This window comes from Lytechinus pictus, chromosome 1, assembly GCF_037042905.1.
Source record: "Lytechinus pictus isolate F3 Inbred chromosome 1, Lp3.0, whole genome shotgun sequence".
Taxonomy (NCBI): Eukaryota; Metazoa; Echinodermata; class Echinoidea; order Temnopleuroida; family Toxopneustidae; genus Lytechinus; species Lytechinus pictus.
The window spans coordinates 29,232,743-29,247,754 of NC_087245.1; the positions used below are offsets into that span (position 1 = coordinate 29,232,743).

The 15,012-nt window shown below is 37.1% G+C and overlaps 2 protein-coding genes across 6 annotated transcripts in view; one reads left to right on the forward strand and one right to left on the reverse strand.

The window, feature by feature from the left end:
• LOC129260623 (nucleolar protein dao-5-like) overlaps positions 1–2,460 on the forward strand; it is a 32,928-nt gene extending 30,468 nt beyond the window's left edge. The window contains exon 29 of the mRNA XM_064099890.1: positions 66–2,460. Within this exon, the coding sequence (XP_063955960.1) occupies positions 66–197 (132 nt within the window). The 3' untranslated portion in view covers positions 198–2,460. The remainder of the gene's footprint in view (positions 1–65) is intronic.
• A 288-nt stretch (positions 2,461–2,748) lies between these two features.
• LOC135155664 (sialin-like) lies at positions 2,749–13,417 on the reverse strand. 5 transcript variants are annotated; one of them, XM_064105453.1, is made up of 11 exons: positions 12,841–13,417; positions 11,071–11,337; positions 10,318–10,532; positions 9,097–9,333; positions 8,377–8,464; positions 7,715–7,810; positions 6,602–6,723; positions 5,773–5,928; positions 4,708–4,840; positions 3,934–4,175; positions 2,749–3,487 (listed from the first exon to the last, which is right to left on the reverse strand). In XM_064105453.1, exons 2-11 carry the CDS (start codon positions 11,270–11,272, stop codon positions 3,260–3,262), a joined length of 1,719 nt encoding a protein of 572 aa, XP_063961523.1. In that variant the 5' UTR covers positions 11,273–11,337; positions 12,841–13,417; the 3' UTR covers positions 2,749–3,259. The 5 variants fall into 5 exon arrangements, with proteins under 5 accessions (XP_063961523.1, XP_063961530.1, XP_063961543.1 ...); XM_064105460.1 differs by having other exon boundaries at positions 12,812–13,310; XM_064105473.1 differs by having other exon boundaries at positions 11,071–11,436; positions 12,841–13,296.
• Between the last annotated feature and the right edge of the window lie 1,595 nt (positions 13,418–15,012).

Below are 15,012 nucleotides of genomic sequence, written 5' to 3' on the forward strand. Positions count from 1 at the left end.
AAAGAAATGAGTTTTAATCCAAATTATCTCCATATTGCCTGACCTTATATTTTTATATAATTCAGGTGATGACAAAGTTCACTCGAGAAGGGAAAGCAACGGTGGACTTTCTGGACTTCTTGACCTACATCCCCCTCTTCATCGACCTGCATGAGAACATTGTCTCAGATCCTCTCTACGCTACCAAGGACCTGTGATGAGGGTACCTACAGTGAGTCATTCACATCAATTAGACTTGCGATGGACTGGTCAGGGGAGCGGTTTATCAACATTTTTGTCCCAACAAGTTGTCAGATCTGACAACTTTCCTTGGTGTATATTGGCTAAGAATCGGTGTTACTATGGTAACGGTAAGATAAAATGGGACTTTTCGGATAAACGTCCAACAACCCCTTTCACGAAGCGCTTCCCAGAGGAATGCAAGATGACGAGGATGCACATCAAGTCGCTCGAAAGTCGCTCGAAGGAGTTAGATGGAATTGTATCCTACCGATGCCATAATAATTCCTTGAAGAACAAGGAAACTAATAACACCAGAGAAGTACATCACAGAGGGTCTTCCTCTTTAGCGCTAGTAGTGAATCTCCAAGAATTAGAAGACAAAAAATTCAATCTATTTAGAGTCCATTAATTGATTTAAAATTGAACTCTGTAAAAATTTCCATTCTGGAGTGTGTGCGTCAAATATGAAACCATAAAGTCTGTTAAATGTAAGTGCTATCATTGTCATAATTGTAGATAATAGTATTATATATATTTATTAAGGCACTTTTGTAGGTTGCTGAACAATTATACAGCAATTAAGGGCGAAATAGATTGTGATATTAAGTATTTCAACATTCATTTTTTTCAATTTCACTATCAATATTCGATACTTCTTTCTTTTACTGTAAGAGCTACTGGCATGACTACGATTTTGTTTATTATACCGTCCAACAAATATAACATTCAAGTTATTCAACAAATAATGCAGTATTATTCTTCACTAATACGAATCCAGCATTAGTAGTATTGATAGCATTTCGTTATGCCCTATCTAGTGCTAGTGTCTGCTTTAAATGATATTTAAATAAGTGTTGCAATTAAATGCCTTGTAGCAAACATACTCTTTTCTATTTCTTAATGTTAAATATGATTACTATAGCATACTCATATTGTACTCAACCTATGGCAATCAAGTAGTGTGTTTAGCTTTGATTTAGAATACAAAGTTTCGTGTAAATAGGGTTCATTGGTTTACATGTACATACACAGAAAACTATCTAGAGAATGTGAATTTATTCATTCTAGTTTTTTAAGTGTTTTCTCTTCTTTTGTATTGTTTGTGTATTATTTTCCCTTCGCATTTATCCATGCTGTCACGTTCTTTCGCTCCATTTGTTTTGTTATTCCTACATGTGCATGTTGCTTGAAACCTGTAAACGATATCAAGACAATGGATTTCGACACTTTTCATACAATTTTTTCCTTTGACAGCCCCTCCCACTTCCCCTCTGTCACGCTCTTCTTGAAAGATTTGTTTCTATTACCGGTTTTGTGCTTCTCTTCACGTTATACAGTGATGTAAATCGTGTGAATAAGCGTGCAATCCCACGATATATATTCTTGGTATATTTGTGGCGCCATGATACATACTTATCCAATATTATTATTCAAAATTGTTTACTTGGTGTGATCTATATATTGGGGTAAAGAATAAGGCAATCGTATGTGTTACTGAAAGCAATGAACGAATTAGATATACAGTGTATTTTTTTACCTCACGTTTTGTCATGGTAACCTTAAAATGGTCTTTCACCACTAAGACTATGACGTCACAATGCTTAATTCGTGTATACTGCCTAACGTGTTAAACATCACGGTTGATATATATGTGTAGTATAGGCTTATATATTTGCATTAATGCTCGCATATATCGAATTATTACAAATGTACAATTATTTATTATTGACTTGATATGAACCGTCACATTTACTATAGTGTCTTAAATGTAGTGTAGGAACATTTCATCTTGCCATCGTGTTTTAAAGAACGCTGTGTATTATTTTAAAAGTAGGTATAAGATAAGGGAAACATTGAAACATAATTGAAACATTGCGCTCTTAAATGTTCTGAGATGTTATTTTTTATTTATCATTTTAACAGAATGCATCCGTTTGCATAGAACTACATGGTATATAGAATTCGGAATCCAAATGTAGATGAAGTGTTATAAATTGTATCGAATTTATATTACCACAGGTTTCATGTTAGATTAGTAAGTAGACTGAGAAACATGTGTACCAAACTAAATGATTAACTTGACATAGAAGGGGGAATACTTATGTATTTGGTATATGAATTCAAGATAACTTGACGTTATAATGTGCAATGCTAACAATAATTAACTAATTTGCTATGGCGTATAAACCTGCTGGGTTATTACATGAAGCAATAAAATATAGATTAATTTACACAGAATTCCTTCGTTTGCGTAATGATTTATCCAAGAGACCTTTGACGTGTTTTGTGATTGGCACTTGTCTCTCTACTTTCTTCGCTCTCTTGTTTTTGGCTCTTTTCCTCTCTCTCATTCTCTCTCCTCCTCTATCCCTCCTTGTCTCCGATGCCATAAATACTTTACTTCAGTTGTCTCACATTTGCTCACTATCTTGAATCGCACTACCCTTCCGTGAATCAGTAATACGATGCACACCAAATTCCTACAAACAAAACTTTAAAATGACTTGTAAAAATGAAGTCTGTTTTAAACATTCGTTTATGCAAAAACATTATTTATTCATGCATTCCGTTTTTTCTTAAGTTTCATAACATTTGCATATTCTCGTTATGTCAGCCCGTTTTAGCAACACAACTGAAACATTGTGTACAAAGTCTATGGGAATCACGGTTTTCAACGGGTAAATACATATTTGAGCGAATTGAGCCAATAGGTAAACATTCATTTATACTTCACTCTTTGCAATCCTCACCGATTATAAGTTGGGTAATAAGAAAATGTCCGATGTCAGGTTTGTAGTCTCTAAAATGTCGATTTCTTTGAGCATTCCAAGCTCACATCCTGTGTAACATTACACAAAGAACACGAAGCAGTACTGTAGTCATATCAATTAAAACAAAATACATCAATTGACATCTCTAATGTGTCCTTATAACAAGAAAACTTACAAAAGTGTTATCATACAAAAAGACAATTAACTATATCACACATCTGCAGCACGTTGTATTCTCCCCTTTTCAAATATGCAGCGTTATACTCTTAGACTTTTTTTTCACCAACAAGTGGGTCCTGAGCTGAAGACACAGACTCGTCGACCGTTTCATTTTTTATCAAGCTTGCCGATTCATCAATCACTGTATATGGTTGGTAGTCCCGTATGGCCCAATATTGAAGTTCGACTGTGCCGAAGATGACAAAAGTCAAGCCGCCGAAGCAATAGATACCGGCGATGGTCCACATCACCTTCTGCCATCCTGCAATATCGGTCTGGGTAAGAGAACGTTTATACAAGAGGAGAGTGAGAGGAAAAAAGAAAAGAGAGAGGGGGATAGGGAGGGAGGGATTGAGATGGAGAAGAATGGAGAAAGGGGGAGAGGATACATGATCACAGCAATTTACACTCTTCTTATAATTCGGCACATTGGCATCGTTGACATAAGGGCTGATAAAGTATATCCCACGTGACTTTTATTCCCTTTCTGACACAAACCCAATAAAACCACGTTTTTATTCCACAGTATTAATATTGGCTTTCTGCAAAAAAAAGTCACTCTAAAAAAACAAATGAATAAATATATCCCCTTGAAAGTAATCCATATTTCAGAATCTGCCATTTTGCAAACAAGTTCCATCCTGTTTCCCACATTTCAAGCTGATCAGCAATCTGCAACTAATAAGAACTACCTATGTATTGATTGAGATTTGTATCAAACCTGTATTTCTGTAAGAACGCCGACAATGTATGGTCCAACGATGCCGCCCAGTGTACCGGCCGTGTTCATCATCCCCATGGCAAAACCAGCAAACGGACCGGCGATGTCTAGTAACGCCACGAAATGACCAGAGAAAGACACACCAACCCCGCCCATGGCAAGGGTCACAAACGTCACAGACAGGGCCGTGTTGCACCGCGAAAAACCAGCAAGGATAAGAAAGAGGGCACCCGATCCGAAACCTAAATGGTAAGAAATATTATATGAAAAAAATGCATAAATATTATAAACAAGTATGTCAGGATATTAGCATTAATTTATTAGAAATAATTTCCCCGTGTTACTGTAGGGCTACTGAGGACCGACGACACTTTCAAATATACAGTGACAATTGAATGTGTTCCAGACCAGACGGGGCAGTGTGATGATGTTATTATGATGGTTTTGATGGTGTTTTATTAAATGAATCAGCTGATATCATTATTTTTCTTTTTTTAAATAGTTTTTATACGGTTTTCATGATTTTGATCAGCAGATATTATTGATAGATTCTGACCCTAGGAGTTTCTACTCAAAGAATGATATCCCGACCATGTAGGCATTTATATTCATGTAAAATTGTTGTTTGGTTAGGGGTGACAAATAAACTACTATACCGAAAGCAAGGCGTCATTAATACGTAATTTACGCGAAGTGTCCTGCCAGAAAAAAAATGTCCGATTCATTTTGTAAACATGGTAAAGGAGGGTTCAGAGCAACAGACAGAATGCTTACCTATAAATGACATAAGTTTCCTCGATGCCTTTTTAGACAGTATCTGCCGAGAGACGAGGCCATCAGATATAAAACTGGTGACCAGCATGGTGAAAAATTGAAGGACGTAAGGGAGAGCCGAATATACACCTGCCTTTCATATGAAATAAAATAACAATTACAAACAAAACCATTTATACATCAACATGTACTTGTCAGATATGGCAACAAGTGTATCCTGAAAATGAGACACAAAACGGCTGAATATTTAAAATGACATTAACAAAGTTAAACTCACACTGACCTCTCTGACCAACCAGGATAATTCAAAGCATTAATAATCATAATTTCACTGGTCGTAATTTGACTTGTAGGTTCAGTGAAAACGTGATATAAACTTTGTTTGTACCCCCTCCCTCTTTCTTTTCGCTCTTAAAACATTTCTCTCTTACACACATCCGCAACCCTCACACATACACCCACACACTTGCACACCTTCACCCCCACAAAATCCACATACACAAACCTTGGCATACACCGTCACACACCCATACCAATACAACCCACATACACAAACCTAGAAACACCCACACATAACATAACAAAACTAGGAGATTCCGTTTATAGGGGATCCACCTGTTCTGCATAGAGGAAACCGCCTACAAGAGGTCTTGTGGCTTAGTGGATAAGTCTCTTGACTCTGAAACACAAGATTCAGGGTTCAATAATCCTATGTAAATTTTGTAATTGACTTTAATTTGTTACAATAACAACAGAATTAACCCCCCCCCCAAAAAAAAAAATACATCCGGGGGTTCCAAACCAACCGCAGCACTCGCATCCTCTCGCAAGGCGTTTATCTACATTTGCCACTTTCTACCTAGGAGTAGTAAATGGGTACCCAGAATAAAGGAATTCCTTGAATGCTCGAGCGCCGATCAGGCAGTCAGAGTAGCCGCGATTAAGCAGTGGTAATGTTATGCAGCGTTTAGTAAAATTGATGATATGTTGCACAGTCTACTAATATTTCATTAATGGTCACTATTCATCAACTTATACGACACATGGACAGCACTGAAAATTTACCAGTTCTAGGGAAACATGGAGCCCTTCACTGAAGTACAGCGGTAGGTTGACGAGGAGGGTAAATATCCCAAGCGTGTGCGCGAAATGGGTGAATACTTGGCACCACATAGCAGGGGACTTGATGATTTGTTTCCATGGCACGGAAGGTCTTAGTGTCTAGGGATAAACAGAAAAGAATGGTAACTGTGCACGAAAGTGAGTCATGTTTTGGTTCAATAGTAATATGTAAAATAATCATTATTTCTATTATTATTATTATTATTATTATTAGTAGTAGTAGTAGTAGTAGTAGTAGTAGTAGTAGTAGTAGTAGTAAAAGTAGTAGTAACAGAAGAGGTTGAAGTAGCAGCAGCAGTAGGAGAAGAAGTAGTAGAAGTAGCAGCAGCAGTAGGAGGAGAAGTAGTGGTAGTATTAGTAGAAGTAGTCGTTGTAGTATTGTAGTGATAATATTATTAGTAGTAGAAGTAGTAGCAGTAGTAGTAGTAGTAGTAATAGTTGTTGTTGTTGTTGTAGTAGTCATGAGAGTATAGTTGTCGTAGTAGTAGTAGTAGTAAAGTAGTACTTGTAGTTGTAAAGTTACTCTTACAAATTCGAAGGGCACTAGCCCCTCCTTATGCCATATTAATAATTGGTCGCCTGTAATTATATACGTTGGATAGAGTGTCAAGGATACCAGGATCTTGATTTTAGGACCTGTCAAGGGAATATTTACATTAAACATTTAATATGAAGAGAAAATCCTGAATGATTCATACAATTTAATAATGATGGTTTATCATTAACATGCTTCTCTCACTGTACCGGCAAGGGTAAATGATGTGTGACCTACGTTAGAATGTCTAAGACCGTCTTCGAGATATGCACGCTCTTCTGGGGATATCCAGGGGTGTTCTCGTGGTGAACTGTAGGCAGCGAAGATCCATAACAAGAACCAAAGACATCCTATTGAACCTGTAAGATGTCATTAAAAATGTATTTTTTCGTCAACATAGTCATTAATGCGCACACATTCCATCAATGTACATTGAACACCTGGAGACCGAAGGCTACTCAAGGGTTCATCTAACAAACGAAGATTTGTTAGGCTAAATAAGCGGTTGTTAAGTTAAAATGCATCATTCAATTGGTTTAACGGGTGAAAGTTCGGCTCGCCATTACTTCTGCTGTACCTGGTTAGACCAAACCAATACATTTACGTCCAAGACTGTGTGAACCTTGTTCGTTCAGTTGAATACAGACGAAGATTATTCTAGAAGGTATGTTTGATGAAAGATCAACAAATATCCATCGCGACCACACCATTTCCTATGTGTTTTTTCCTTCTAAAAATTAAATCAGTTTCTTAGATACAGATACTTTTGCTTATACAACATTGCATTAAACCAGGCTATCTTGTGTCAGTAAAAAGCATACCACCCCCTTACAGATGCGGTAAACATATTACTTTTAACTCACAGCTTCCATTTTTAGAATTGAAACAGCTTAAAGTGATTGGTTAACATTGGTTTGACTTTTAAAAAATCTGAGCTAGAAGGTCACACTTGTCACCTGTGTCTGTGATATGTTACAAAAATGAAGCCCAGAAAAAATTGCGTTCGAAAATAATTATTTAGTGCTTCAAAAATTGAAATATAAAGTGACCGAAAACACCATCTTAATTTCATCCCATACACTTATGTGTACTATTTAGGCGTCTATTAGACGCCTATTTACAAAATCGGGGTTTGCCTTGTAGTTTTAGCTTTTCATTCTCAATAATGGTTGTTTTCAGGGTTTATTAGTTCTAATACATGCACGTGTACACATGTTTTATCTTGGTTTGAGAATTTTTTAAATTGGCTGCTCACAAAGTTAAACAATACCTTTAAGTGGCTTCCGACGAAGCTGTTAATTTTAATAGGTCATCGTATTCCTTTTGAAAAAAAAAGTAGTTATCACGAACCGAATATGTAGAAAGGAAGAGGCCATCCACCTATCACGTTGAGGTTTATGAGATATCCTGTTAATGCGTTACCCAACACATTTCCAAAGTTGAAACCTGAGCAGTTTGGAAAAGAGATAAAACAGAATTACTCAAACAATATTCTGTCAATGAAAGACAGGGGAAAATTAAATCCTTAAATAAAGCTTATCGCATTTTACTATTTGAATATTTTGTTTGAGATCGCACGTTTCAATTCAATGGGTAATAAGTCAAAAGAGTGTTATCATTATCGTGCGTGTATCTATTTAAGCTGTCTGAATTTAAAAAAAAATCTTAATTATATTCTAATTAAGGACATATTGACATCTACCTTAGATCCAATATTTCCTATTGCTATTACTCTGTTCTTGGAGATGATGTGACATAACAATACCAATAAGAACAAACTTGTAATAGGAAGATGAGCGATTACAGATAGAACTTATTATTGATAGAATACAAGATGAAGAAGAGGTGAGTGGCGTCGATGTCGAAGACAACAATATAGGTTGTAGATAATAGTAAATAGTGAGATGGTCTGAATACCATCGTGACCAAGGACATTTTTTTAAAACTTAACTTCACTAGCATAATAAAGTAAATAAATTCGAAGTATATGAAACTTTAAGGGTGACTTTTACCTACAAAACCGATGACACTAAGACTGCTTCTCTCTTCCGGGTGTGCCCATTTAGACCACATGGCAAGCATACTAGGGAAAGAGACACCCTGAACAATGAATCACATTGGATGCAACATGGTAATTGAAATGGTGCAAATGGCGCTGGTTTGCATGAAATGCATGAAAATCCGGATCAATCAGGAAACTTCAGGGGACCAATGATCACCTACCAAAGCATTTTTGTTTAGAGAACCCAATGCAGGTTCTTATGCAGGTTAAAGAAACGTTAGCAACAACCTGTTTTCCCTGGATCATAGACATGGCTTTTGCTTTTGAGAAATTGTTGTCATGTCCAACCATTATTCAACAGAAGACATTTCTCTTTAAAAGTGAAGAATATAAATGTAAGATCTGACCACTTGTCGGACGACAAATGTTGATGACATTCTCTTCTGGAGTCCGTTTCCTAAAAATTTAGTTATCGTGACTATGGCAACTTTCGACTGTGACAAGTACAATGGAAACATAGAATGTATTTGGCTGTTGACCCCTGGTACCATGGCAGTTAACACAGTTATAATTGTAAATTTACAACTGTTGTAAGTCAGGCGCAGATCCAGGGGGTGGCTTGTCCTTTTTTTTAAGACAAATTCGCTCCCCGTACAGGCCTGACTCTGGATCCTCGTCGGTCAGTCCTTTATGAAACGGGCCCCAGTTCTATGGTTTTACTGATCCTTACCTCACCGAGACCACTGAAGAATCGTGTGACGAAATACCACTCCGTTCCAGCATAAGCTGCCACAGGTCCTAGGAGAGTACAAACACTCGATAACAGAAATCCAGAACCAAGGATCCATTTCATACCAAACTTGTCCGACAGCCAGCCGCCTGGGAGTTGGGTGAAGATGTACCCGTAAAAGAAGCCCGCGAGGATCAGTTCTTGTGTCTGTGCATCCCAAAGGAAATCACCGGATCTCTGCCAAATGTTACCATCATATACATAATCAGGGTAAAAATACATCATACTAAGGTGATATCTGGATTCACCTAAACATGCTAAATTAACCTTTCACACTTAGGCATACCATTCGTGTGATCGGGTAATACTACACAATTAATATTAAGCAGTTAAGACTGTAGAATACCCTATGCTTTCTTGGTGGATTAGTTCTTGTGGTATCTTGGGCATATTTGTTTATTTTCATAATGATGAATACTAAATTCTAAGTTTTAACTTACCAGTACACTTCCTATATACAGAACTTCATTAGAATGTCCTAACCCCCCCCCCCCCCCCCACTTCGACAGAATTTGAATAAACTGTTTTTTCGTTTATGTGGGCTTTTTTGAGCTAATGCAGGTTGTCAGCCAATTCTGGACGAGAAATTTGTACCGTTGGTGACCTCTGATTTTTTCTTGCGGGTTGATACACAATTTTTGACAGGTTAAGTCTTTGACCTGTTTTGAGGGTGGGGGGGGGGGGGTTGTCAGAAAAGTTTGCCCCTCGAGCATTACGAGGTTGTCACGTAGATGGTGTAGTCTGCAGGCACAGACCCTGATTGAAACTTTGATCAGCATGTGTGTCTCCACGCAAAGACTAGCTCATAGAGGGCCTTCAGTACACAAGGCATGAGTAGGCTGCACATTCAGATCCTTAACTCGAGTGAAGACTAGATGGTGACGCGTCCTTGCCAGGGGCCGCGGAAGCGGGGGGCTGGGGTGGGTTTCAGCCCCCCCCCCCACTTTTTCCAAAACCGTGTACAAAAACGTAAAAATGACAATATGATTGTGATTTTTGCATGGTAAGCCCCCCACTTTTGGCTCAGCCCCCCCCCCCCCCCACTTTGAAAACCATTCTGCGGCCCCTGCTTGCTGTCAAAGGCCACTTTACGTTAATTATTTCTAAGATGTATTTCATCCTTTAAGAATATTACAAAAGTAGCAAAGTAATAAAGCTAACCGTCTGTTCAGCACTGGAGTTTGCTGTTGGAGAAGCTGCGCAGGTCTCTATGCCTTGCTGAGTCTCGTTCCCGATTTGATCGTCGTGTGTGACGTAGGACTCATTCACCATTGCAACCATGGCAACGCTTACGTTTTGCCGCATCGCGCAGACGGCAGTCATCCCAAGGAATATTAATATTGCCATCTGATGGCGAACTTGGATGAAACCGGGAACTTCAGGAAATAAAGACAAACATAGAAGTCAGCTTTGAATACCAAACGTTTAATAATCAATAAGTGAAAACCATACAGTGGGAGCATGGGCGACGACCACCCTATGATTTCTCAAGTTGAGGGGGAAAGGGAGAAATTATAAAGAGGAAGAAGAGGAAAGAGACAAGACTGTCCTAAAAGATGTGTTCGAATACCAAGAATACCCACGTTATTCAAGAGGAAAAGGGATCTTTAAGTCGTCCCCCCCCCCATCGAGATACCCCTGCGTCACTCCCGATTCTATCCATTGTCCTCTCGGTAATCGCCCACCATCTCTTATTACACGTCTTAGGTCTATTTTCCTTCCTTTCCCAGGTTTCCATCTCCTCTGTCATAAATCATTCACCATATTATACATACATGTATATCATATGAAGTGGAAAGAAAATGATTAGAAAATATACCCTCTTCTTATTTTAAAACAAATATATCATACATGTATTCAAAATTAGAAACTGGTTATATAAAATTTATCAGGCCAATATCAGATTTCACTCACTGTTCTTCCTGGAGGGTACCAATGGTGGTTTCGTCTCCTGACGACTGCCTTCAAGACGTAAAGAACCATACTGCATGGTTTTCAAGTCATCCCTCTGTTTAGCCATTGCCTCTGATATCGATGGATATCGAGACGGAATGGACATCGAGTTCGACGTTGACATGGACTCATCCGTGATCTGCTCCCCGTAACTCTTGGTCATATCGTATTTCGGTATTGTTTTTAATCCTCAAGAAATACGCAATATTTCGACTCCAAAATTCAATTCTGTAAATCATGTAATTCAGAGCGCGGTTTAAATCACGTTATCATTGTCATTGAAATAGACAATGTAAAGTGGGTAGGTTGCCTGCAGACCTGATTCTCCTTGTGGTATTCAAAAAGGTACACATGAAAACTCTGTTTAAATTTTTTTTATACAACTATGTTTACTATATGAAAATTACAGTAGGTGTTTAACAGCTGAACAGTTATTAACAGTTTAAACGACCATGCTTAAAGAGGTATTCCAAGCTGATAATATGATTTGAACAGATTAAGAAAAATCAGACAAGCAAAACACTGAAAACCTGAGCATAATCGGACAATGAATGACAAAGTTATGGCATGTTAAAGATTTGCATTATTCCAGGGAAACAGTTCAATGCATGTCCTCATGAATATTCAATAAGCAAACTGATGATTTTATATCCCCACTTGTTCTTTTGTATTTTAATATATGAAATAGATTTATTTAAATATTTTCCTTCAAGAACCAAAAATATTGGAATAACAACTGATTACGTGCATTGGATATTGCTGCAACTTATTTAATTACAAGGGAGACATATCATTCACACATGTATATGAAAAAAAGGAAACAATGAAGATTTCATGTAATAACATAGGAAAAAGGAAGATGGGGATATGACATCATCAGCCCATCTAATGATTATTCATGATGACGTGCATATAACTCTTTTCACAATATATTGCTAAACTTGAAAATTCCATAACTCCGCTATTTGTTACCAGATACTTATTAAATTTTCAGCATTTTGCTCTGTAAATTTTACTCTATTTATTTAGATATAAATATTTTCAGTCCGGAGCATCCCTTTAAGTTATTAAGAATTAACAACTTTGTTGTTTAACTTGTTTAAACTGTTTAAACAACTACGGTAAGGTTCTTATAGTAAACGGCATTGAATAAAAACTCTAAACAACATGTTCACTGTGTAATGTAAAGTATGAATGAAATAAGAAAAGCAAAAGGTGTGCTATTGACACCCATAGTCAAGATAGTCGTGATTGTTTGAGGCCGATATTTTAGTGACCTACATGACAAAGAGTATTATTGATCTTCTGTGTATGCCAGCTTTATTGATTCGACATCATGCAGTCTGGCGCATATATACTTTAGGTGTCACGGTCATGATGGTCAAATATAATCTGATAATTAAAATATAAAATACAATGCGAATATAACCTTAGGAAGAATATAACGATTCAAGGGATTAATACTACTCTCTGATACTTCATACTAAACAGCCGTCCCATATTCGATGGAAAGAGTAAAGTTGCTGCAGTATATATATATACCTATGTTCCCTCGACATGGTATTTAAACACCGTAAAATCGGTTTGTAGTTGTTTAAAAAATGGACAATAGCTATTTCCTGATTCCAAAAGTTTTTGAATGTCTAAATAACTTAATTAATTTGTTTGCAATAAATAAACATGTAAATTGGACTCTTTCTACCTCGATGCTTCTTCGCTTCGCATACATACAAGCTTTGTTAAAATAGCTGATTCATCTGAGATCGAGACCTATAAGTTGATAGTCTTGAGAATTTGTGGTAGGTCCCTGTCCACGGAACGAAATGCTTTCACGACTGCTTAAAGAGGTGTCTCCCATCCCCGCTAGGGTACTAATTCGAAGTACTTAGAGATATTTCCAAAAGGTCCTATATAGTCTATCCTGTCTTCAACCAAGCAATGACAATGCGAGTTAAAACTTTTGTGATGTTGGATCTGCTATCAACAAGGCAAGGGTCATCTCGGTCACGGTAAAACGAGGCTGATCAATATCAGCAATGACTTCTGCAGCGTAGAAATCAAACAATCCAAAGTACAAATGCTCTACTTCAATTGAATGTGTAATAGGACTTCCAAATTTGCGAAATTCATACCAGCTGCAGAGTTACTTTTTTTCATGACTTCACTAACTTTGTTCATGAATGTTTCGTTCAATCATATTCTAGTAGGTTCTATGGTTCAATTCAAATTATCATCGTCTATAAATAACCATATTTGATAAGACGGTTCCACCCCACCAAATGAAATTTATATTAATATCCATGAATATACAAAATGCAGTAGCCTAATGAAAGTTTACAACGAGAACATATTAAATGCAAACAGCTTACCACACGTGCAACCGAATATAATATTCATATACATGTCATATTTTTTACGATCGGCCTTTGAATATTGCACAAACAAACTTGTAATAAAAAGGGAACTATACGTTTCACAATAAATTATATGATTTCAGACGAGGTCCATGGTGCATGGATGATAAAATAGTATGAAATTATTTGCATGTCTGCAATGTGTATTATGTACGAGTAGATTTTGTATCTAAAAGTACTAAACCTACCTTCAATTAAAATGCACATTATCCATCCCTATGCCATTCTGTGAGAAAAAGGTAATAACAATTCTTTTTTATGAATGAAGAGAAAACATATATAATTTTCGCAAGCTCATGGGTTCTGTTTTATGAGAGGACATGTAATACAGGGGCCGCTTCATAAAGCTGTTCGTAAGTTAATAGCGACTTTAAAAACGGCTGGTGAACCTTTCTTACTAGCTATTTAAGTGTATACTATTTACCACAAGAAAGTGACACCAGTCGTTCTTAACTTACGAACAGCTTTATGAAACACCCACCAGGCATAGCTCCATGCACCAGGTATCACAAGATTTATGCCATGGATGACTCTGAAGAATGAGTAAAAAAATATTTTAGTGTTCAGAGGAGGAGGGGATTGTGGCAATAGTGCATACTTGTTGTATCCCACCGTAGAGGAACTGTTTTTTTTTTTTTTTTTTTTGGGGGGGGGGGGGCGGGCGCCATGAAAGTCCCTGTGTGACACGTTAATCGACTCGATAATCAACTTCTTAGGCAATAAGGGTGTGAAAATGTACTATTTTCACGACGTTATCTGATAACGATGCTTTCATTTAATAAGGTATTACTATGATCTTCCATTGTAGTTATTTTTTCCAGTAATATTCCTTGCATTTATTTCATATACCACGACCTGAATATCAGGGTCCTGTCTTACAAAGAGTTACAATTGATCTGATCATCTTAAACTATATAGGAAATCCAACGATGTCATTTTTTTAACTCCGGGAAATTGGCATGATGTCCTTTGTAAAAAAAAAGGAGCACACCAAGTTTTCAAGATCACATCTAGAAAACATTTTGAACAAACATGTATTTGTTGCTGGCTTTCCATAATTGTGGTTGATCGGATCAATCATAACTGTGAGAAGGGGCCCAGATCTCCATGCTGTTAAGTATGACAAACTTTAGCTAACATTGTTGTATTGAAAAGAAACAGGTACTAGTGATAAATATCTCCGTGGTTAACAAGCGTGGTGATTATAGACATTCTGCACTCATACGGTGATGGCGGAATTTCTTGTTCGTTTATCTTCAGATTTGTTTTCCCTCATTCTGGACTGGCATACCGGGAGCCATCCACTTCCAAGTATCTGTCCTTCATCACCAAAGCCAGATCATGGAGCAATATCTACATGGCCAGATATTGCATCTTCCACTGGATTTGCGTTGTGACCCTAGAAGATTTGTTTTATACAAAACATGTCGCTCATTATGCATTATCATGATTATCATTGTAATTACTATCATTAATATTAAAATATTGT

What these genes read in the sequence shown, in the direction of transcription:
- LOC135155664 (XM_064105453.1), bottom strand. Translation starts at nt 11,272, where the DNA reads ATGACCAAGAGTTACGGGGAGCAGATCACGGATGAGTCCATGTCAACG. An exon ending in GGTACCCTCCAGGAAGAACA is followed by an intron (nt 10,533 to 11,070) that starts GTGAGTGAAATC and finishes TATTTCCTGAAG; the next exon opens with TTCCCGGTTTCATCCAAGTT. An exon ending in GAAACTTATGTCATTTATAG is followed by an intron (nt 4,176 to 4,707) that starts GTAAGCATTCTG and finishes CTTACCATTTAG; the next exon opens with GTTTCGGATCGGGTGCCCTC.